Below are 25,190 nucleotides of genomic sequence, written 5' to 3'. Positions count from 1 at the left end.
GTTAAAACCTCATCATTGTCATAAAGCTGAAAACAGGCTGGTTTCTTTAGCTCATGAAAAGTTGGCATTCTTTTCAGACCTTGTGTTTTTACAGAACAGCGTTGAAGACCCGGTTGCTGGGTGTCCACTCTAAGGTGGCAACACATGTCTTGAAGTGAAACAGTATCTGCGTGGTTTTAAAGTGGCGTGTTGATGAACGGTGTGTTTCCAGTTGGCGCCTGCCCTCTGCTCTGCTCCGCTGTTGCTCCGGACGGGGCTGGTCCTCGGCCTGGGACTGTGTGGCGATTGGAGATTCCAGGCCAGGCCCTGGAGCCTCCCCCCTCTGACACTCTCTCAGCGCTGCACCGCCGGCATGACTTTCACTGCTCTCCAAGGGCGGGTGGTGCACCTTCAGAAAAAAACAAACAAATATGGAGGCCTTAGGAGTGCAAGTGTACAGACCCTGCTCCTTTGACTGTCTGTGAGTATGGCGCCTCAGCATCTGTGATATTGTTGGCACGCGTTAAGGCATAAGTTTGAATTGTGTGTGTGTGTGTGTGTGTGTAGAAAACTACGATAACATGTGTAGATGAAGGACAGTGTGCACAGAGCTGTGTGTGGGAAGTATATACAGTCTTCAGCAGTTTTCTCCTTGTGCAGTGTGTAGTTTTGTGTAGTTTTGTGTAGTTTTGGTTATAACTGGTTCAATTGTGGAATAAGCATTGAGCTAATGTCTAACAAGTAAAAAGCTTAAAAATCTAAGAATCTGAAACGTCACAAAAGGCACCAAATGGGTTTATTTTGGAGCAGAAAAGCAGTTTGAGCAAAGTAAAATAAGATGTCTTCTATTAGTCTTTAGATCAGGTTGTTGTTTTACCGTTATTGTCCATTAGGTAGAGCTGTTGATCGGTCAATAAAGGTTCACTATGAATTACCTGCAGGGGCACAGGTGGCACTGGTCTGACAGATCCTGCATCAGCTCAGATATTAGACTCGATCGGACCCGAGTTGCTCCTCTAAACTTTTACTTGCCTTCGCTGTCTTCTCAGAATGTAAAGCTACTTCATCTCTCGGTTTAGTCTCCGTCACACCGTCAGTCAGTAAAACCTGCGTCAAACACTCGGCTCTGACTCGTAAAACACGGAGTACGATGGAGGTTCAGAGGAATCATGAGTTGGGTGGGTGGGGCTCTTCAAGACTGTACAGCCATTGTTTTGTTTTTTTCTTTGAGATACACAAATATGAGAGGAGGTGTGTGCAATCACACACACACACACACACACACACACACACACACACACACACACACACACACACACACACACACACCAGCGAAAAGTTAAAAAGGACAAAAGAGCTTTTTATGTATTTCAGTGGTTAGTTTGGCAAAACGCCACAGACCAGTTGAAAAGAAGAAAGAGAAGTTGATCTTTGCTTTGTAGAGGGTTTCTGGTCAGTCGTACACACACACAGACACACACACAAGTCAATCTGATAATCAGGAATTTATGAAAAAGAAAATCATGAGGTGCTACAACTCTCTCTCTCCGCACACCTCAGCTGTAAATCTCTCTCCACTGTTTGGAAACATGTAATTATTCAAGCGTAATGAGACTCTTCCAGTGCAGACCCTTTGATGTGGTTGATATTTCCACTTATTTTTCACATTTTGTTTGCAAAAGGGTTATATAGACGTGGCTCACAGCTGTTGTGCTAATGTCAACGTTTATAAAGACACTGTCGTTCTGCAGCAAAGAGAAATGTATGTGTACAGATCACAGACTGAGAATAAAGTTGGACGACCAAATTAAGCCAACTTGTCCTGGATATGAACGCTGCCATCTTGCGCCGTAGACGTCAAGTCGGGGATGGAGCCTTTGTGAGGTCCTGCCGATACAGACGCTCGACCAATCACGAGTCAGCTGTCAATCATGACGTCATGAAGCATCAAATAACTAATTGGGTGGGTGGGTGGGTGTGTAGGGAGGGAGGTAGGGTTCAAAACAACTTCAAGAACCCAGGAAACAGTCCAGGTTTACATGTGTCTTTCCTCTCGCGTGCTGACTCTGGTGTATTGTCTCTTATTCCTGGAAGTGCTGCTGCACCTTCAGGATGTTGTTTTGTTTGAGATCAAAATGAACGTATGTTTTCATAGAGAAAGTTTGGAACAGTGTGAAGATGTTTTGATCAGACGAGTTGTTGCCAGAACTATTAAAAGTCGGCCTGTAAGACTCAGGGGCGTCGCCTGGGAGTGATGTGTGTTTTTCTGGTGTAAAGTTCAGGGGGGGGCAGATATAAAGCTGTGAAAGAAGCTTCTTGTACAGAGATAACACTGTTTTTGACTCTGAGTAAGGTTGAACATGTTAAGCTGAACTTTTGAGTTTGAGTCACAAAACCAAAATGGGAATAAAAGTGATAAAGAAGCTTGTATCACGGAGAGAAAGAACTAATAGATGTATTCATAAAGATTAACTAGTTTGAGAGAAAGATCAATGGGGACATTGATATATATGTGTGCGAACATGGCCGACATATCTTTAGGCTACATTTTTTTACTACACTTTCATCCACCCCTATAAAACTAAACATCCTGCACTTCCCGCAGGACTAATGCATGCTGGGAAGGTTGCTAGTGGCGGCTGTTACTTATAGCTGCCCTGCAGACAAGCAAAAGATATGTTTACATACAGTGATTCTCACCAGAATACCTGCATTGTTTACATCCATGTTTATAGGAGTCTTCTTCCTCACTGCTCCATTGCTTTGTTTGTTGCTGCTTCGCCTCCACCAACTGTCCATCAGTGGAATGGCATGAAAACTAAATTAACACGTCAGTCGCTGTGTCTGTGTCCTCGCCTGCATGCACTGTATGTGGACCCACACTTAAAATGTATGCTCTATGGTGCTAATATCTTGAACTGAAGTATTTAGGTATTCAAATATATTTCAAGTAATCTGTCAAAAGAAAGGATGGATTGGTGGATTGGTGGATTGATGGATGGATGGAAGGATGGATGGATGTAGGGATGGTTGGGTGGTTGAATGTGTGGGTGGTTGGATGGACTGATGGATGGGTGGGTGGATAGAAGGATAGATGGAGGGGTGGGTGGGTGGAAGGATGGATGGATGGATGAGTGGTTGGATGATAGAAGGATAGATGGATAGATGGGTGGTTGGATGGATAGAAGGATAGATGGATAGATGGGTGGTTGGATGGATAGATAGATGGGTGGTAGGATGTATAGAAGGATAGATGGATAGATGGGTGGTTGGATGGATAGAAGGATAGATGGATAGATGGGTGGTTGGATGGATAGATGAGTGGTTGGATGGATAGAAGGATAGATGGATAGATGAGTGGTTGGATGGATAGAAGGATAGATGGGTGGTTGGATGGGTGGTAGGATGGATAGAAGGATAGATGGGTGGTTGGATGGATAGATGGGTAGTAGGATGGATAGAAGGATAGATGGGTGGTTGGATGGATAGATGAGTGGTTGGATGGATAGAAGGATAGATGGATAGATGAGTGGTTGGATGGATAGAAGGATAGATGGATAGATGGATAGATGGGTGGTAGGATGGATAGAAGGATAGATGGGTGGTTGGATGGATAGATGGGTGGTAGGATGGATAGATGGGTAGTAGGATGGATAGATGGGTGGTTGGATGGATAGAAGGATAGATGGATAGATGGATAGATGAGTGGTTGGATGGATAGATGGATAGATGGGTGGTTGGATGGATAGAAGGATAGATGGAGGGGTGGTTGGATTGAGGGGTGGATTGATCGATGGATGGATAGATGGATGGATGCCGGTTGGATGGATAGGAGGATAGATGGAGGGGTGGTTGGATTGAGGGGTGGATTGATGGATGGATGGATGGATGGATGGATGGTGGTTGGATGGATAGGAGGATAGATGGAGGCGTGGGTGTGTGGATTAAAATAAACCCAACCATTTTTTTTTACTTTAAACTTGTGTTTTGAGTCTTTGGTCCAAGACAAACCCCAAAATCTGAATCTACTTAATTACTACAACTGGACAGTGAAGTAATCAGTACAATGTGAAGTCTGTATTTCTCCAGCATGTTATACAACAGTGTGACATTTGAAATGATAAGGTTCTAATTAGGAAGTAATACAAGATTAAAAAAAGATCAACACCTTTAGCATGGGAATGCAATCAACGATTATATCTTTCACCAGTGAATCTGTTGACTATTCAAATTGTGAAAAGTACCCATCGCAACTTCAATTTCCGATTCCTGTTTGTAAGGAAGTAAAAAACCACAAAGATATTCAGTTTCAATCATAGACATTTCATTATTACATTTCTGCTTAAAAATGACACATGACTGAGCTAACATGACATAACTGGGTAATCAAAACTGTTGCCTCTGAATAAAATAATCGGCCACTTGTTTCAGTCATGTTGCCTGCAGTTCAAGTTTTTTTATTTATGTAACCGGAGACAAGAAAAAGGAAATGAAACTACTCTTTTGTCGAAACTCAAAAAACACTCAAACAGTGATGAAGGGGGGAAAAAGGAGAAATATCAAAGGGTTCGGTTCTGACGGCAGAAAGTGTTTCAGCATTAGATCGACTAGTGTTTGAAATGTCTCTGATGAAAGGAGCAAAACTGTTCCAAGTCACTCACACAAAGGAATCAGGAATACGAACTCAACTCAAGCTAAAAAAAAGTCATAAAACCTGTTTGTTCATTAATTTATTCAGGAACTATTTCTCCTCTTTCTTCACAAACGAGTGGAACAACCAAATAAAAGCTTATTCAACTGTGGATAATGGTCAGAACGTGGTGGTTTTTATGATATATTGTAGAATAATGTTTGCTCTTGTGCACAGTTCAGTGGGTGTGGTGTCAGACAATGAGATTATATGCAGTGCAGAGGGGAGGCAGAGGCAGGGGGGGGGGGTTATTATGGTATGTTGAGGAGAAGGCTGCAGACCGAAGCTGTGTTTGACTCTCCGCTGGCTAATTAGTGCGATTACTGCACAGCTGGATTGGCGAGACGTTTTGCTGAGTTTTATCAAAAGGATCACTCACTCGATGAAGGCTTCGGCCCGACAACTTCTGCTTCAGCAGAGTCTCTCTATTTTAGGACCGCAGGGCTCTGTCTGGGGGAGAGGCCGTCTAAATTTAAAGAGAGTGGGAAAACTTGAAGCAGCGTCTTAATGAAACATGTTCCTCTCTCTGATGTGCGTAAAGAAGAAGCTGTAAATGCAGCGGCTGCCTTTTGTCTACTGTCCAAAACCCAGTGATGAATATTTATTGATATTTATCACAAATGAAAGAAAGAAAAGAAGCAAATTCTCATATTTGAGAAGTTGGAAGCTTAAAAAGTGACTGAAATTCAATAATTTTCTTCGATAGTCTCTGCTGTGGTTATTTTCCTTTGATCAGCCACTTTCCTTTCATCATGTTAACCTTTTACTCCATCTGCCCTCTTTCCATCTTCCTCCACTTTTCCTGCTCATCATCCCCCTCTCTCGTCTCTTTTGCTTGACCTCTCCTTCCTCGTCTGACCTCTCCTTACCCTCTCTCTGCCACCACTCTTTCTTTTCACCTCTCCTCACCTCACTCATCCTATCACCCCCCCTCTCCTCTCCTCCCTTACATCCAACCACTCTCTCTCTCGTTCATCTGGCATCTCTCTCCTCCGGCAGCAGCCCGTCGGAGCAGCACGGCTCCTCCAAGCCCCCGCTGAGCTCCTCGGCCATGACATCACGCATCCTGCTGCGGCAACAGCTGATGCGGGAGCAGCTTCAGGAGCAGGAGCGGCGGGAGCAGCGGAGACAACAGGCCTCCCAGTACGCACAAACCACAGCGTCCCAGACCCCCGCCATCAACGTCAGCGTGCCCGCCAGTTTGCCGCCTGCTGCACAGGTACCGATGGAGGTGCTGAAGGTGAGCAAACAGCCGCGATGGTTTGTAGTGGCCAGGGGGAGAAGAGGGAATGTGGCATTGTGTGGGATTATCAGGATGTCAAAAACGATGACAGTGTAATGTGTAAAGTTTCCACCTCTGGAATTAGGATGTGTCACTGGATGTGTCAACATTGCAGTGACACTGCAGCGGTCTGAACGGTGCGGGCGGAGCTGTATTTATAGTTATTCACTCGTGTGTGGACAGTCAGGCAATCAAGGGGTTTTCTTTGACTGTGTGTAAAAAACACAGGAGTGAGTGGAGTGTGTTAAAATGCGTATATGGGGATTATCTTTCCTGAGAGAATTCCTCTTTAATGCATGCTGTGCTTCCAGCCATTTGGATTTAGCCATCTTTAATCCTATTTGCTCAGCTACATTCACATCTTTTCATAGCTTTGATTCCCTGGCAGTCCGAGGGACAGCAGACCGCTGAGGTTTCGCTGTAGTAGTAGAGAGAAAGCGTTGTGTAAGACGCTGCGTTTCAACAGGACACTTCTGGTGAGTTTCTCTGTTTGTCCGTTTGTTTTCAGAAAGGTTGTAGTCTTTATGAAACGGCGTTGGAAATGTGTTTGAGCGGTTTTGCGTGACACTGGCTTGCTGTTCTATGATTGAACATTTCTGTGTTCTCTCTATTTTGTGATTTAATCTATAAATTTGTATCTTTTTTTTCTTTTTACTTGGTGTCTTTGATTTACAATATAAAAAACCTCATAAAGTTGCTCGGTACAAAGATTTCAAGGATTGTTTTGAGGCGATCTTGACAAAACGCTTCAGTGAGACGCTCCTGTTTCAGTTTTGCATTTGTGCTCTTTTTTAGGAAAATGTGGCTTTTACATGTTTTGAAGCTGATTTAAATGAACGCAGAGTTTTTCCAGAGGACATTCATGCATTCGTTCTAACAAAGTGAGCTTTTGATTTTCCAATTGATTTAGTTTCTTCGGATTTTTAAAAAGACTAATGTGACCTTCATGGAAATCTTTTGCAAACTTATAATTTGCATTTGTGCATTTGTGTTTATTTACACTATTTACACTTTTAAAATACTTTGGTTCCAAAAACTGCTCTTTACAAAAACACAAAGCAAAGTTGTCTCAAATATTACCACGATAAAATATTGCATAGTATACCTGCTAAACATCAGAATGTGAACTGTAGCAGTTATTTAGACCCCCTCAGTGGAAACAAGGTCTACTCAGAGAGTACATCAAAGTTTTTTCACATCAAAGTTTTAACTGTGTAATTACTGCTAAATTGAGCTGTTGAATCCTTTGTGTTGAACCAAATCCACACTCAGAGATTTCATGGTTACTTGGCTCAGCCACACTTTCATCGCCCTGGATGTGTGTGGCAGCAGCGGAGGACACATACAGTATCTCCATTGAAAACATTGCCCTCCTCATGCAGCATAAACATTACTTGCTCCCCATAATCTGCTGCTCTTTGAGAGGTTTAGGACGCCCCCACCCTGAACCCCCGCCCTGTGTACAATACATCAAGTTAGAGTAATTTCTCTGCTTTGCCGAGAGCTTACAGACATTCTTCATTGACTGAAGTCCGGCGAATGAAAAGGCCGTTCCAGCTTGGCGCTGTTGAGCTGGGTTAACCTGCTCCCCTGTCTGTGGGTAGATTAGCAGAGTCCACAAAAAGCTCAGGGGTACCAGGCAGAGCTGCTGGACCTCAAAAAGTGCAAACATTAAGCTCAGATGAGTTTATCTAAAGACTGATTGGACCCTTAATTAACCAAGTGACCTCTGACCTTCTGGGGAATAAGTAAAGGATCAGTTTAGGGATCAAGACAAAGGCGAGCACAGCCTTACCACACACCGAACGCTAATTCAGTGAAGAATGCTCGTAATTAGCCCCCACTGCTTTCAGTCCACGGCATATTCAGGAGAGAAAAAACACTGCTTTGAAATGTATGTAGGATAACTTCCTAAAAGGGTTAAAAAATGATTTCTTGATTCCTTTTTTTCTGTTCAAAGGATTTATGGTGCCATGAAAAGAACAAAGTCTTCAACCTCGTACAAAATGTACGTTTCTTTTGGATTAAACGGCGAGAAGCTCGTGACTAGTACGCATCAGAAAGTATACAAAGATACCACACAGATATTTGATTTGGATTTGGTTCGGTTCATTAATTCAAAGAGACATTCTGAATTTGTAGTAGATTATGTCCAACACAAGATTAATCTATAATCTACGATAATTTACCGTGTATTTCTGCAACACTAAATAGTTTTAGCCCCGGTATTTAACTTTTAGCTTTTGGGAGCATTGCAGCTGCACAGAACTGCTCGCCACATAAGCCTTGATGCTAATTTTAACATAACATTTTTCCTTTAAGTGTTTGTATTATGCTGTTAATTTGCCAAGCTTCTGTGTAATAGCATGACAATACGTCAGAGGCGAAGAAGACCACACGTTGCTCTGATGTAGCTGCTCACACAATAGCATCACAGTTGTTGTGTTGCAAGTTCCCCAGTGCACGTTAACGGCTTAACTGTGAGACAAAGTGGCCTATTCTTCTCGTCTGCGCAGCAAACGGGGACGTACTTGTTAACGTATCCTGGTCGGACCATCTTGGACTGCCCAAAGCACACTTGTAAAAAAAAAAAACGAAAACAAATCGGCGTTTGTCATTCTGCTCTCCCCCTGCGTCCTCCCTCAGTGTTTCTGACTCGTTTGGGGTTGCGTTGCCGAGGCCCCCGGGGGCCGACGGCGGCTAAGACATAGTTGTTAAACAACAAGACGTCTTGTTTGCTGTGGTTGCTGATGCTGAGAGCGAGCCGGCTGATGTCACATTTACAAACAGTGTATTTTCGAGAGAGTACATTCAGTGAAGATGGGCAAAGTAAAGTTTAAGTCATGGCTCCCGGCTCTGAGAATTCTCCGTAATTGATTTTCTCTGCTCTGTGGTTTCTCCGCACGCTGACCAGTCCGGTCTATGGTGCATGTGTCCACGTTGTTAAAGCAGCCTCACTCTTCAGGAGTCTTAAATGACTTTTCACTTTCGGACCAGTTCTTCATAACATCTTAAGGCCAAGATGTTCCAGCTTGAGGCCTGCAGCCCTCTGGGGCTCCAGTGAACTCACACCAGTGAGATCATCTAATTACATGTGATAATTTAGGAAATCCCTGAGAACAGAAACAAGCTGGTAAAAACACCAACGCTCTTTTCAAATGCAAAGACAAAGCTGAAGCTTGTTTATGTTTTCATAATCAATTAATCTACCGATTATTTTCTGTATTAAATAACAAAGCATTGGGCCTGTAAAACTATGCAATGCACATTAGGTGATGTATTCACATTGTTTTGTTTTTGTTCGACCAAAATCAAAAGATATTTTAATCCCTAATGAGAAAAAGAAAAGCAGATAATCCTCACTTAATCTCCAACTAACGTCTTTTTCAACTTTACCTTTGAATCTGTGATTTTCATTTGATCAATAAATGCATTCATTGAGTACTGAGACAAAACATCTGCAGTGGGCAAAAAACATTTTCTAATGGGCCACCTCTGACTTTGTCTTGTAATGCACTCACCGACCTCGCAGCTTCTATTCTTAGTGCAGGAGGGAGAGAGACAGTTGTATGCGGCTCCGACAATAATCCTCTGTACAGTTTTTTTATGCAGCCAGAGGCATTATGTTTTCAGGTCGTCCATCCCGTTCTCATGAAATAGCCCAATTGACGGAATTTCCTCGACATTGATGCAAACGTTCACCTGGACTCACAGATTAACTGATTAGAACAATCCAGGCCACTGTGGGGTTGTTTCAAATTTGATCCAAAACGTTTTCCTGAACCTATGAATTTACAGTTTGGTGTTCAGAGGTCAAAGGTCAGCGTTACAGTGACCTCATGTTTTTTACCATACCTCAAACATTCCTACTTTAATTATGAAAACATACACTTAAAACCTTTTATTGAACATTGATATATTATATGAGTCTTTTCAAACATGGATGCAAACTGAAACTTGTCTGGTTGGAGGAGACAAACGACTGAGAGGTGGTAATTCGTGGTTACTTCTGTTTTCAGACATTGCAGCTGTCAGTTGTATGGATGCGTGAATTTAAGATATACAAGGACAGACAGACAAAGACTTGAGTCAGTGGGTGGTCCTATCTGTGCAAAACCAAAACATTATGGCTGCTTGTTGCAGTGGTTTGCAACCTGGAGGTCAGGGACCCGCCAAAGTGTCACAAGATGAGTTTAGGGGTCTGGAAGTCATTTTTAGGATCAGAAATAAAAAAAAAAAACAGTAATCGTTATCGGTAAACCTAGAATTTCAAAATTGAAAGTCCTTGTTATGTTGAAAAATTACCCTTGTGACTGATGTATTTTTAAATATGGCATAATTAGAGAAGATAAGGTAAGATAAGATCAGTTAAAATATAATTAGATAAGATAAAACACTTTATTAATCCCAAAGGACTTTGTTGTGCCAGTTTATTCCAAGATTACAGTATCAATTATATAATAGAATATAGCGAATAAAACTGTAGATAATTAAATATATAAAATATAGGCCTAAGAAAAAAAAGACAAAGAAAGAATCAAAAGAAAAGTGTTTTATAAGTTAAAAAAAATATAAAGTGTACACGGAGTAATGCAGAACTAGTGCCAAATTACAATAGAAATTAGAATAAAATAAGTAATTTACATGAGATGGTAAACTTATACAAAAGTGGCAGTAAGTAGTAATGATAATATTGGTGAGTAATGTGGAATATTGCCCATAATATGATCAAAAAACCCTAATATTAACCATATTGCACATGAAAAACAATATTGCAAAGTCAATATAAAAATATAATTCTAGGGAAAACCCAGAGAAGCTGACACATAACTACCCTTTACCACTGTGGTGATCATTGTATTACTTCTGCATGTGATAGTAAACCTGACCTTCAGAGGCTCAGACGCAGGAATAGAAAATAACAAAAGTTGCTAAAGTCTCTATTTTCCCACAAAGGCAGCTGCTCTAAAAATGGTGATTGTTCAGCTACAGAGAAGGACACCACACTCATGGGAAGTGTTGCAGCCGCAGCTCGAGCCGTTTCCCACGAACAAATGTTAATCTCCATATCAGGACTGAAGTTAAAACTGTCACTTTGACTATGGAGAGGGAAAAAACAATCGCAGAGGATTTGATTACAGAAGAAGAATCAATTCAAATCTTTTTCATTTTTAGAGCAGTAGGTAAAGACTCTGTTTGCGACCAACACTATTGAACCTCTTTCTTTTCTTTTTGCCCAAAGCGTAATCTGTGGTTGTTCCTTAATGAGTCATTGATGTGCTTCAAAGGTGCCTCTGTTCGCTGGCAGCAGCTTTACAACCCTGTAATGATGATTTACAGCCCAAGGTGATGTCAGTCATATACCTGCAGGACACCATGTATGTTAATGCACCTCGCATGAGTCTCCGCTGCAGAACAATGGTAATGGATCAGGGCACGGAGAAAGGCTGTGACTGACTTTTTTTGTTGTGGCAAGAAGTTAAAGAAAGACGTGTGTAATTGATGTTTTAAAAATATCCTCCGTGGCTATTTTACAATGCACACCTGCAGGATCGGATGAAGGTGAAGGATATCTTTATTATCCCTGGGGGGCAATTTGTTTTACAGTATAACAGCTCTGCCACGGATTAATACATTTGTGTAGGTTTTTAACATTGTCTACAATATCTTAATGTATATATAGAAAGATATATTAGTTGAAAATCCTCTGAATATAATGTTTATACTGTAAATAAAATCACTATGACTGAACTGAATCCATGTCAGCTGCTTTCAGACATGCACTGAACTCTCATTTTTCTTATATATCCTTGAGGGGCTGCATGTGAGAACACAAATGTTTGAGTCAGTTGCTCCGGAGATTTTCAATTTCACATTGCGGGCATCAGAAAAGTACTGGATGTTATTAGACTTGTAACATTTGAGGTCAGTCCAACACTCACAGCCTCACTGGCAGCGAGGTTTCCATGAAGCTATAGTTGTCGACACCACAGGTAAAACCAAAGCATCTCTCGTATCTAGGCAACACAGTTTGTCTTAAAGGTGCGTTTCGACTGTTACAGACCATACAGGTGTTTTTAAAAAGTGCTCACTGAGTGTACACTTTACCTTTTTTACTTTATCTGACAGGGACAGTGCATATTTATAGCATTTCTGAAAATATGCCAGAGTTAGCCACAGAGGCTAATTTTCATCTGGAGTCCCTGGGTAGGCCATAAAAGCGTTAAGAATAAAAGCATTGAAAATATAAAAGGGATGCTTCACCAGAAAAGGAAAATTCACTCGTTATCTACTCACCACTATGGAGATGGAGGGGAGGTGAAGTGTTTGAGTCCACAAAACACGTTCAGGGGTAAACAGTGTTGCAGCTAAATCCAATACAACTGAAGTAACTGGTGACCATTTCTTCAAAAGTAATAAAACCACAGTAAAAACCCCACAAAATGCCTCCATACTGCTCCTGTGGTGTCATCCAAGCCCTGACATTTAAATTTGACTCTAAACGAGGTCATTTACACCAAGTTTTTAGCCTCAATGTTCGCTGTGATCCTCGTGCCTGGAGCCGCGTTCACGTTCCCATGCCTTTCTCCCTTTAACAACTATAGAAGCAGCGAGAGACACAAACATAAAAGCAACAACACAATATTATATAAAGTCTGGCTTAGGCAACATAAAATAAGAATGTGGAGTTTACTGCCTAAAGAAAATCGGCCATTGCATGATAACATATGTGCAAATGTGGATTTGTATTTGTATTCGAGTGTTTGGGCTCAGCAGTCAAAGTTCCACCTGTCTTGAAATATAAGTTGCTGTAGGAGACAGTTATTTTCAGTTCAATAACCAATAGCTGCGTAAGTGTGTTCATCCAATAACCATATAGTTTCATCTGGAGCCTGTGACCCCCCCCCCCCCTCAGCTCAGCTCAGCCAACCAACCCAAATCTTCCGGGCCTCAACTGAACAAACGTATCAGTTTCCCAAATCACGTAGCCCAGATTGTTATTCATTGGCTTAGAGACGCGGTTCGCCTGTTGTCTCCGATTAAAAGAGTCAATTAGAGACACGAGGAGAGGCGAGCTGCGGACAAACAAGGATGAGACAGACTTTATTCTTTGTGCTGTGTGGAGCTGGGAGCACATGCCAAGCATCCTCAGGGTTTGAAAAGAAAAAAAAAAGAAAAGTGGATGGGCCTATAAGTAAGAGCCCCGGGGGCAAGTCTCAGTAAAGGAGGTGGCCGTTAGAAAACAAAGGCGTTGACTGTAAGAACCACATCCTGACATCAAGTGATACACCATAAAGGAATAAATTCAGATTTTACATAAAACAACACAAATTTGAAAAGGCTCATTGTGTTATCCTGAGATTCTTTGACATGCATAACTAATTACTTTCCGTGCCCCTTAAAAGATCAGCTGGATGTGGCTGTCCTCATACTCGCAAAGCTTCGTCTCAAAGAGTGGCCGAGAGGGAAGCAGCTACAGCACTTGGTAGTTTGGATAGAAGTTAAGCACAGAAGCGGCACTTTTGTTTTGTCCTTTTTTTTTTACATTTGACGGATCAGTAAATGATGTTTGACATGCTTGGATATCACGGTTATGAGGTATGTTAAAGATTAATCTTATATTTAGAGGAAAAGTGTTTTGTCATTCGCCAGCATACATGGAAAATAATATGATGCGGATCAGGCTTGATTTGATCGTATTTACCGTCTTTTACGTGTGTAATAGTTTCTATATTTAGTGATGAACTATCTATCGTGTCTTTATCTCACGAATCACAGAACGTCTTCGTCGCTGCATCAAAGGAAATCAGGCAAAATGCAGGAAAGGTTTTAAAAATACACTCTGCAAATGGGAGCTGGAAACGCTGCGGCTCCGCTCCGTTTCAAATGTGTCTCAGCCTTTGACAAACACTGTCTGAAGTGTGTTTATTTGCCTGCAGTAGCTTTTCTGGATCATTAATGCAGCGTGGGGATTAATGATCCACAGAAATCAAATTTATCCATAACCGGGGAGTGCAGAGACGGGCGGGCTTGTGATTCTTATTTTTTTTTCACTTGCTGCTGAAAATATGCAGAGACTGAACGAGGAAGAGCTGAGAGTCGTCGAGCCGAAGAGAAATATGTGGAAAATGTTTACTTGTGAGCCTCTTTGAGATAACAACTCCTGACAGTGTCTCAAAAGAAAAATGCATAATGCATCGCAGCGTTTGAAATCTATGTCAAGTTTATTTTAATATTTAAGTAAGTGCTGTGACTTTGAGTTATTTTTAGGAGTTTTTTTTATAATCCAGTAAAAGACGACTTGTTAGATATGTATATATATATATCTCCAAACAATTTTAAAATGTGACAAGAACAGTATAGAGTTAATAGAAGTAGAGTAAGTGAACTTTCTCCTCTTGGCGTGTTTTCATTTTTCAAGCAGCCTTTCTAATGAGCTCAACACATTCTTTTTCTTTTCTTTATTTGTGTATGTGTATCTTCGTCTCATGTCTCCCTCCTCTTCTCCTTCCTCTTCCCCTCTCGCCCCTCCAGGTTCAGACTCACCTGGAGAACCCAACCAAATACCACATCCAGCGCTCCCAGCAGCAGCAGGTGAAGCAGTACCTGGGGAACCTCGGCTCTCAGGTGTTGAGCTTGCCCTGCCACAACCAGCCCTCTGACCACGGGGGCATGCCGCCAGGGCCGGGCAACAGTGCCCCCAACAGCCCTATGGCCTTACTCACCCTGAACTCCAACTGCGAGAAAGAGGTGACTGGATTCAAACCTGTGGAATATGGAAAATACTTTTTTTTTTTTCATCTTTTGCTCATTAATTCATACTTGTTGTTATATCCGTTACGTTTTAGATGGATGATGTCATCGATGACATTATTAGTCTGGAGTCCAGTTACAGCGATGACATCCTCGGCCTTATGGACCCGGGACTTCAGATGGCGAACACAGTAGGTGTCCTCAACACTAAATCCTGCATACAGACCCAGTACTACAGACCCAGTACTACAGACCCAGTACTACACTCTGTTAAAGCACAGATTACAAGGACTCCCTACAAGATAGGAAAATATTCCGGGGACCCCCCCTCATGTCTGTTGCTGGGAGTAAATTGACACAGCTCATTTGTTTGACACTTCTACTTGTGAAATAGCACTTTGAGAGAAATATCTTACATGTAAGACATGTAAAATATCCTTTTCATGGATGAATCTTTAAACTTTTCATGGATCCATGGACCCTCAGTTGAGAACCACAGTGTTAAAGGTCACCACACGAGAGCATAGTAAACTAAACTAAATCTGAAACTATGTGATTTCAAAAGTATCTACAGGTTTATGAACGTTAAAGCTAACTCTGTTAAAGCATTGAATTCTAGCATTTTTGTGTAGGCGACTGATTTTTAAGAGTGATATTTGGAACAGATCAAAATAGAAATCTGGATTTAGTGAATTTAAATGTGGTTTCATTAGGGAACTGTTGGGCGGAGGTATATGTTCCACAAAGTGCCGTTCAAGTTTTCCATATGGATTAAGTAAAGAAGATATATTGTGTTAATTAGTGAGCTTTAGAAGTTCTGGAAGGTGGGTCTTGTTTCCTTTTGACAGTGCTAAATTAGCTGTTTGCCTCTATTTCTTGTCTTTGTGCTAAGCTAAGCTATTAACCAGACATAAGCATATCAGCAAAAAAGTTACCAAAATGTTGAACTATTCCTTGAACAGTGACTTATTTGCATAGAATAAGATCTATTAAGCTGTTCTGTGTCACCACCTTTCCCATTAGTGCTGATTAGCATCTATGCAGGAGGAGAGGGGGGGGCGGTGATCCCTGTTTAACGTCTTTGCTTTGTCTCCACTCAGATCCCCATGCCGGCTAACCTCATGGACATGTATGGTAATCAGGGTATGGCCCAGCAAGGTCTGCCCATCAGCAACTCCTGCCCTGCCAACCTGCCAAACATCAAAAGGGAATACTCTGGTGAGCTTCTCCCACCTCTGGCATCGAAAACATCCGTAATCTGTGAAAATCCAATCGTATCATTCAGCTTCTCTAATGCACGGAAACTGTGAAGGCAGCTTTTTACAATTAGTTCAGTCCTCGTCCATATGCCGAGGTCAACTGTCCGTAACTTATGTGTGTTTTCCTGTGTGTTTTTAACATTTTAACTTTTAACACAACCTCGTTTATCCCATAGTTTCACAATCCCCGGCCATCATGCATATGCTGGATAAGTCTGGTTCCTGTGGCAAGTTTGAGAACTACCAGCGGCCTGAAGGTTTCCCCGTGGGTACGTCTGCCTCCTTTACCTCAAAATGCAGAAGTTTACTGCTGCACATTTTCTATATGATTCACTGTCACTGTTCATTTTGTGGCTTGATCCAAATGTTGTTGTTTTTTCTAGTAGCGGAAGTACGAGCAATGGCGAAGGAAAGGCAGAAGAAGGATAACCACAATTTGAGTGAGTTTAAATTGCACTTTAATTACTTTTATGTCAACATTGTACATCAACGTAAAGGTTAATATATTAAAATACTTATATGTGCTTGTGGGTGTCATTTCATCATCTAATCCTGAATTTGCTTCTGCTCTGTTTTTGCAGTTGAGAGAAGACGACGGTTCAACATAAACGATCGAATCAAGGAGTTGGGGACTTTGATTCCAAAGTCCAACGACCCGTAAGTTACCTGTTACAGTCACGTTAGTGGTGGAAAGCATCATTTGTCACAGGGACATGTAAAGTCTCCCATGGACAAGGCAGGGAAATGGCTGATAAGTGATAAAAGTGGAAAATTCTATTTATACAGACGTGTAATTCAGCCTCGAGCTACGAGAGCAGTCGCCTTGTAAATGGAAAAAAAATAAGGCTGTGATGGAGTAGATTATTCAGGTCATGTCAACAAAAGCAAAACAGAATACAAATGTTGTACAATTTAATTTTGAAATACAACCAAACATAGTTAAAGAATTTACCATCGTAACCAGCCCACATGTACATTTGTGTAGTTAGTGGTCGCTGTAATTGCTGTGATGACAAATAAGGGACATGATCCTCAGTCCTGTGCCAAAGTGTTAAAGTTCAGCTGAAACTAACACGATGCTTCAGCAGTGTGAGTCGAGTGTGTATCTCAAAGTTTTTATCACAAAATCAACTCTTTGTGAGTCTGTCCCTGTTTCACCAAGAACAACTTTATTATGTGGTTCTGTGGATTTTGTCCATTTAAAGAAAAGTCACAAAACTTTGAAATGAACAAACTCACAGAGTAAATGAAATGTATTATTGCAGTTTAATGTGTTTGCTTTGAGATGATGAACATATCGATCATATGTAAAGTGTGTATGTATTTAGTGAGTGTTTCCACCCATGGTTGTTTTGTTAAACCCCAGCAGGGTGCTCCGCCCACACACACACACACTCACACCTACAGACACACAAACTCAGTGACTGTCCTTCCACAAACACCTGGCTTAAAATAACTTAATATAGTGAAAAGAAAAGAGTGCCTGTCCTTGTTAAATCATTACTTTAAATGTAAATTCATTGATGCAAATTTAGGAAACAAATACATTTAAGAGTTTTTCAACCTAGATTTTTCTGCAGCACCATAAAACCTCTTATCTATAGACGGGTTTCTGAGCTACGTCCTGGTGACAGCTGTGCACAGGCAGGAGGCAGAAAATGGCCGAGAGCGCATGAGGAGCAAGAGAAGTTGTTTTTGAGCCTGAATCGGTTTGAATCACAAAAATCCTGCGTCTAAAAAATGTGCAAGTGGTTTTTACATTCTTTAACATAGCATGATTCTTATAACATGTTTACAGATTTCTAAGTGATATAAATCACCTATTGACCTTTTTGTAAACCACACTCCACCTTCTAAAGAAACCAGGACACGTGTTCCAGTGAGAAACAGCAGCAGTGACACCACACAGGGTTTTCAAGCTGCTTTATTCCTCAATGTAAAGATTTGAATAACGTGAAAGATCACCAACCAGATCCAACTTACTGAATAATCGCGAATTTACAAACAATGCAAAGTCTGCGTTGATTCCAATAGTAGACTACGATCTTGTGACGGGGGGAACGAAGCCGTTTGACCCCGTATGTGACGACCTCGCCCCCGAGTACTGTTTGCGAACAAGAAACTGGTCTAAAACCGGGATTGTTTCCCAGTAAGTCCAGTAAAGATTGATTTCCGCCTGCAAACCCTTGACTTTGCATGCATGCATACATTTCTTAATGAGCAGTGAGTCGTGCAAGGAACCAGTGACTGATTCAAATCTGTGTCCTCATTATTCTGGTCTTGTTTTAAACTGAACAGGCTGAAGAGGAGGAAGGACTGCTTCATGTAGGGCTGGGCAGAATATTTAACTTGTTTGAAGCGATGATATATTTGTCCTTCTTAAAAACACTGTCGTGATTTGTAGCTTATAGTTTGTTGTGTCACTTTTTGAACCCAAACTCCTCATGAGGGAAGTCGCTCTGGTCTTTTTTTAACTCTTCCTCCCCCCGTTGCGTGCAGCCACTTCCTCAGCCCCCATTTAGGTGGGAAGGTTGCACTGTTCTGTACAAAAGGTGCGATGAGTTGGCGTAGTTGTTTCTCCATTCAGTGTTAGTCACAGAGCCGGATTGACGTCTGTGTAAAAAAAGGAGAGCCGGCGTGGCGAAACGGATGCACACGCCGTTTTGTCACACGTCGCGCCTCTGATTCCCAAATGTGCGCACCACACACTTTGACAGCATTATTTGAACTGTTTCCGCGTAAAACAAAGCCTGCATTGTGACGGGTCCTCGTAAGAATATAATATACTGTATATAACAACACTTCATTACTTGGCCTGTGTTATATATATATTGTATACTTGTGTACTTGCATTATCCAAACTGTTTCCAACAACGTTCAAACCCAGAGAAATCCCCAATGGTATTCAAGGATGTTTCATTTTGGTCACCTTTGTCCAACTCTGCTATAACGTCTGGGGCAAACAACGCAAAACCCACTGCTAGCCAGTTAGCCAGTTAGCTGTTTGTACTGGTCAGGCATAATGGATCGTGATTTTTCGTTGGCGTTTGCTGCGTAACATGGATAAACGTTTACTTTTACTTCTCCTCATCCGGGTCATATACATTTTCATTGGCAATGGTGGTAAAGACGACAGCTCCCATGATCCCGCACTGCTTCACACTGTATAACGAAATGATTCACAGGCAAATCTACTATTTAGCAACGTACATACAGAATCCACATCATAGGGCAAAGTCATACCAGTTCACAACATCCACCCTACAGTATCTTAATGTCTGACATCAAAACTGTGATTATAGGATGTGAGGATAATGGCTCCTCTGTGATTTGCAGGGACATGCGCTGGAACAAAGGAACCATCCTGAAGGCATCGGTGGACTACATCAGGAGGATGCAGCGAGAGCAGCTGAGGGCAAAGGAGCTGGAGATTCGGCAGAAGAAGCTTGAACATGCCAACAGACATCTGATGCTGAGGATACAGGTAAAGAACAGCTTTGACCCTTTGATACACAACATGGGGTCAAAAGGGACCCGGCTCAGGTTTTAGTTTTCTGTATCTTTGCAGTAAATTAATTTCGTCGTTCAGTATTTCAGGTATTCCTCAATTAACTTGTTTTTGATCATCACAAATTCTTACTTAAATTTTTCCTTTCTTTCTTTTGAGATAAAAATAACTTTTGTATCACTACCCTTCTAACGCACAACATGGGTAAAAAATGACCCGTATTCATTTTCTATCTAATTTCATGCATGGCTGAGTTGAATGTATTTTATCATTTGAAATTCCAGGTATTCATTAAATATCTTGTTTTGATAACCGGAAATCAATGTTTTACTTTATGAACAAACATAAATTTTGTATTGACGCAGACAAACAGACTCGGAGACTATGTGACAGAACCATACATTTATCATTAAATTAAAAGGAAGCAGACAGTGTGTGTATTGAGTTAGAGGGGGGGGGGGGGGGGTGGTGTCATCTTTCAGCCCACCTCACCTAAAACAAATTGATCCCCCCCCACCATTAGAAAACAAAAGTACACTTTCTGGAAATGTGTCAAATTTCTGGGAGAAGGAGCAGAGGCACTAATTTGCACAGCAGTGTATTTCAAAGCATTATCTTGTAACTGATTCACCACGAGCATCAGTGTGATTCAGCTCGGCAGGCCTTGATTGATGGGTCACATTGTGGATTTGTTATGCAGTAATGAATTAGAGCAGCGCGTTGCAAAATCAGTGGAAAAAAGAGAAAGGGATTTTTACGAGCCGCAGTCACGTCAGTGGAAATAAACGATTCCTGTCCGGGCGAAGTCAAACAGCAGTTTTACTTCTAAAGCACATTTCATACACAGAGGTAGATTCCATGTGCTGAACAGGGAAAAGATTTAAAGAAATGAATTTAAAATCTGAAAGCACAATTTGAAACGAATGTCAAGCAAAATAAGATCGTAAAAAGAATAGAATAAAGAGATAAAAAGGACAAATTGTGTCAAACAGAATCAGATGTAATGATTGTTTGACCTTGTAAAGTAGTTTAAAGAGCCGAGGATCCTGGGAGATGTTATGACAGAGAGTTAAATGTGTGTTTGGGGGTTTGCAGGAGTTAGAGATGCAGGCCCGGGCTCACGGCCTCAGCATCGTGTCCTCCACCCTCTGCACCGCCGACCTGGGGCCCCGGGGCATCAAGATGGAGGCCTCCCTGGAGGACTGCCCCCAGGACCTGTACACGTTCCACCCACACCACCAACACCACCCGGCCTGCACCCCCGAGCCGCCCGGCGCCCTGGAGCTGAGCGAAGGCCACTCCAACTACCCGGACGGCCACTACAGCGTTCAGGGCAAGCCCGGCTCCAAACTCAACGACATCCTCATGGAAGACAACCAGTCGCCCGTGAGAGGCGGGGACCCTTTGCTCTCGTCCGTCTCCCCGGACACGTCGAATCACAGCAGCCGCAAGAGCAGTGTGAGCATGGATGAGAACGAGGAGTGCTGTTAGCACCCCCTCCTGGAAGACAGCTCACCTGCATCTCCAACAACATCCTCCTGCTGCACATGTTCCAGTCAGTAGCTCACTCGCTCTCAGCTGCTGGACTCGCTCTCCTCTTTGTCTCATTTTGGGTTTTAGTTTTTTTTTGTTTTCCTCCCGCCCGTGTTTACATGCGTTGAATCTTTTTTCATTTTGTTAGGGTTTGTTTTGTTTTGTTACATCTTTGTCTTTTCAGCCCTTGATTTCAGAGACTGGTTTTAAAGTCTGTTTGCTTTTAATCAATACTTTGTTGACAATGAGGTACAAAAGTAGACGTTTTTGTATTTAAAAAACAAATATATATATATATATATATGCATTTATCTTTGGATAGACGCTAGATTATGTTTATTTCTATTGATTCCAAAGAATCTAGGGAAGTTATAAATCATGGTCAGACGTGTAGATATTTTTGTGGTGAGATGAACACTGCTTTTTAAAATCATTAGCAATAATAGAAGAAAACAAAAGTCTATTTATTACTATAGTGCTTTACACTCCTTGTGTCTTAGATTGAACTTGAATGTGCTGATGCCTTATTGAGATGTGTAGACATCGATGTTGTATTGCTATGCACATGTTTTTGGCTGTTAGCTGAGTCTCCGTCAGTCTTCCAGTTGAAATGTCTTCCTTGACAAATATTAATCCTTTGTAGATTTGATCTTATTTATGTATCTATGTAAACAGGACTTTATATACCTTTATGTACACATTCCCCTTTTTAAAAAAATATTTATAATAAGGCTTTTAAAAGAGCCTAATGAAATAAAAGCACCAAAATATAAACATCTCCTTTTTTTGATAATTAAAATGAACAAAATCAGCGTCGGTGAGAGTTAATCTTACGCTTTTATTCAGTGTTATGATGTCGAGATGATGCACAATGATCCAGTAACGATAGAGAAAGGTCAAGTTTCACCAACACCTGCCTCACCGCCCAGTGCTGAGTGACCCGGCAGTGTGCACCACATATATCACCAAAACATTCCTCACTGCCAAAACTACTGAAATACTCCAAAAAATATATAAGTAAAGAATCTTTTCTACAATAAAACGTGTAGAATCTTCGCTCCTGTCAAAATGAAGGACACAAGCATCGAATTCACTCTACAGATCTGAATGTTTTTACATTATTCTACAAATATTTAATATGTGATTGATTTATTAAAGATGAATCAGTTCCGTTTTCTTTTATATTATACTCTTGTCTGTAGGAATCAGACGAACAGAGCTGGTGGAAGTTGATGCTATTTCAGTACACACAGTAAACAATCGTCATACGTGTTGATTCTTAGTTTTTATAATGGTCCATTCATTTCCTAAATTATTGTTTTGTTTTTTTTGTTTTTACACCACTGCGATGACATTTCACATTCAGTATGTTGTTTTTAACTCTTTTTTTTTTTCCATTATGTGAACATTTATATTGCAACGGAGTATAAGGAGACCGCTTTGGGATTTTGTATGAAATGCATGACATTGTCAAAAACACTGGAATGACCTCTGTAAACTGAAACGTTTTTTTTTTTTTTTTTTGTATCAAAGCATAAACTAACTATTGTATTTTGGGCTTTTCTTTTTCAAATGCAAACACAATATTGTATGAGATTGTATATTCTTCCTGGTGTGTGGTTGTTGTTGGACGTTTGAGCGACTTGTTTTCAAACGTTCGCTTTTATTCGCCTTCGTTAACAAATACCTGCGGCTCGTCGAGAGCCCTGTTACAGCACAGCCTCCAACTATGCAACAGGCTGAAGTTGTGCCTGTCGAGCAGCGTCACGCCTCCACAACGTGATCTCCTCGTGAATTAGTCTAAAACAGTATCAAAGTGATGATCTTTTCTGAATTAATTTAAGTGCCTTACAGTCGTTTATTTTACCCTGATGATGCAACTTTGTGTGGATGTTTGTTTTGTTGTTAGGTGCTTCGCGGACTAAACCGCTGAGTTATGCCTTAGAGAGCAATACAGCATACGACACACTAAAAAAAAAAACACAAGACCAAAGTGTTGAGTAGAAAATAAACAAGTGGAGCATTGTGAAATGAATCCTCGTAAGAGTAAAGAGAGTAAAATATGCAATTAAACCTCTAAATTCTTAAGTTATGACCATTGATTACTGCTGATTGTTATTTTATCATTCTTATTCCCATAGCAGCAGCAGCAGTTTTATTTATTAAGTAAAGAAATGTTTATTTTAAAGTGCCTTTTTTTTCAAAAGTCTGTTTTTATTTCACATCATATTGTCATGAAAGCTTTTGATCAGGGGAAACGTTTATATGAAAATAAGAATGATGAAACAACATGTCAGAGCAATGCTTGAAGTTAGATCATTTATTTAAAAATATTTTTTTAAACTGCAACAAAATCATTTTAAATGTCCAGACTGAATTCAATGAGCAATTGTTGGATCGAGTGCTATTATACTAATTCCTGGATTTGATAACTGTTGGATGGATTAGACATTTGGCTCAGTCTCATCACTCACAGGATTTATTGTAAAAACATTAACAATTGCCACAAGGACATAATTTCAATTAGTCCTTTACTTTATGATTATTTATTTCACAATCTCCTCTTACTTCAATACAGAAACATTTGGAGCTCTTTATATTTTTGTTTGTGCATTTTGTGTTTTCCTTGTGAAGGTCAAGCTCTACTCTGAAGAAAGTGTTTTTGTTTTTTTTCAAAGTTGTACTGAATATTCATTTTGAGACTAGTACGAATGTAGTTCAAGGTGATAACTGCCAAAAAATGTGTTGCCAAAAATCAAAGTTTATATAAAAGACATGAACAGATATAAACCGCTGAGCTGAAGCACCTTTGTTTCTGTGTTTCTGCTTCGTAAGTAAAAAAAAAAAGCAATACAACATGATGGCAATCAAGCAGTGTGAGAGTGGAAGCAATAATCTCAACTGGAGATCCACTTAGTTACTTATCCCTGAGCTTTCAGGCGTCTTCATCAAATGACCTTAATGTGGATCTGCAGTCACGTGATAACTATTTGTGTTGTCACATCTGACACAGGCAGCACTGATGAACCTGAAAGCTCTGGAGACATGTTGATTTATTTAAGTGGCCCTTTACGATCACACCAGTCCCAGGTACCGAGCCTTAACACTGCAACACACCCAGACCTGTAACTTTGCCCTTTGACTGAACCCAGATCAGCTCTATAATCTAATGGAAACTGATAAATCATCCAAACCCTGAAATGTGACTGAACATCAGCGTGACACACATAGTGACGGCAGATTATTCAAAGCCATCGCTATATGACTGATTTCTCCATGAATATCCCAACTGTTAATTATTATGATGGTAAAAACATTATGGGTAAACCACTAATGAAGAACCATGTTATCTTATGTCGGACCTGTGCTTGTTCTCATCCCTGTGGTTCATGCAAACACGTTCTCTGCTGATGATGCTACTGTTCTTATTGTTACAGTTTATATGAGATGAATGTAGCAATTGTTACTGTTTCAGATTAGTGAACTCAAACTCGTTGGTACTCGATGTGGAAACGATGTCGTGAAAAATATTAAAAGTTTTATTTGAAGGTTGGTGGAGCTCGTGTTTTTCTTCCACAGCATTTGAGATCTCATTATTCGCACCAGGCATTTAGAACCATTGACTTTTTTTTTTTAAAGATGGGCGACATGACAGCTCCTAAAAAAGATAAGTAAACCCTCCCTCCTCCATGTTAGTGGATGGGCCATGGACCAAACTAGAGCAAAGATGATTTCTGTCATTGTAGGTTTGATCAAGTGTTAATTTTTCCAGTAAGCTTGGATCTAATTAGACATTTAATGCTATTAAATGGGGTGAAACATCATGACTGACAGCTGAGACTGACTCCTGATTGGTCGAGCACGTGCATCAATGGGACGTCACCACCACGGCTTCATCTCCTGATCGCTATACTGTGCAGACTCGGGCTCCAAATGCACAAGATGGCGTCATTTCGGGAGTAAGAGGAGACGCGTCGTCCATCTTTTTGCACAGTCTATGTTGTACTAAAGGTTTAAAACATACTATTAAGTAGATATAAGCACATTTTAAGGTATTGATTGATCAACAATTGCATTTTTTACGGAGATATATTTCATATTATTACCAGTATGTTTTACAGGAGGACGTGTGGGTTCTCGTATGAATCATTAGCAATGAGGCAGATACATTTACAGCTACATTAT

At 40.9% G+C, this 25,190-nt stretch overlaps 1 protein-coding gene across 9 annotated transcripts in view; it reads left to right on the top strand.

The window, feature by feature from the left end:
- mitfb (melanocyte inducing transcription factor b) overlaps positions 1-21,009 on the top strand; it is a 31,132-nt gene extending 10,123 nt beyond the window's left edge. For 3 of the 9 annotated variants that reach the window (XM_034590167.1, XM_034590163.1, XM_034590168.1), the window contains exons 2-10: positions 5,669-5,909; positions 14,487-14,702; positions 14,801-14,896; positions 15,806-15,923; positions 16,141-16,233; positions 16,348-16,404; positions 16,546-16,621; positions 19,301-19,448; positions 20,568-21,009. In XM_034590167.1, the coding sequence (XP_034446058.1) occupies positions 5,669-5,909; positions 14,487-14,702; positions 14,801-14,896; positions 15,806-15,923; positions 16,141-16,233; positions 16,348-16,404; positions 16,546-16,621; positions 19,301-19,448; positions 20,568-20,963 (1,441 nt within the window). In that variant the 3' untranslated portion in view covers positions 20,964-21,009. Of the gene's footprint in view, positions 1-90; positions 461-5,668; positions 5,910-14,486; positions 14,703-14,800; positions 14,897-15,805; positions 15,924-16,140; positions 16,234-16,347; positions 16,405-16,545; positions 16,622-19,300; positions 19,449-20,567 lie in introns of those variants that run through there. The other 6 variants (XM_034590170.1, XM_034590164.1, XM_034590169.1 and 3 more) reach the window with 4 other exon arrangements.
- The last annotated feature ends 4,181 nt before the right edge of the window (positions 21,010-25,190 follow it).

This window comes from Hippoglossus hippoglossus, chromosome 7 (assembly GCF_009819705.1).
Source record: "Hippoglossus hippoglossus isolate fHipHip1 chromosome 7, fHipHip1.pri, whole genome shotgun sequence".
Classification (NCBI taxonomy): Eukaryota; Metazoa; Chordata; class Actinopteri; order Pleuronectiformes; family Pleuronectidae; genus Hippoglossus; species Hippoglossus hippoglossus.
The sequence above is the reverse complement of the archived record's forward strand: the minus strand, read 5'-3'. Positions and strand labels throughout refer to the sequence as shown.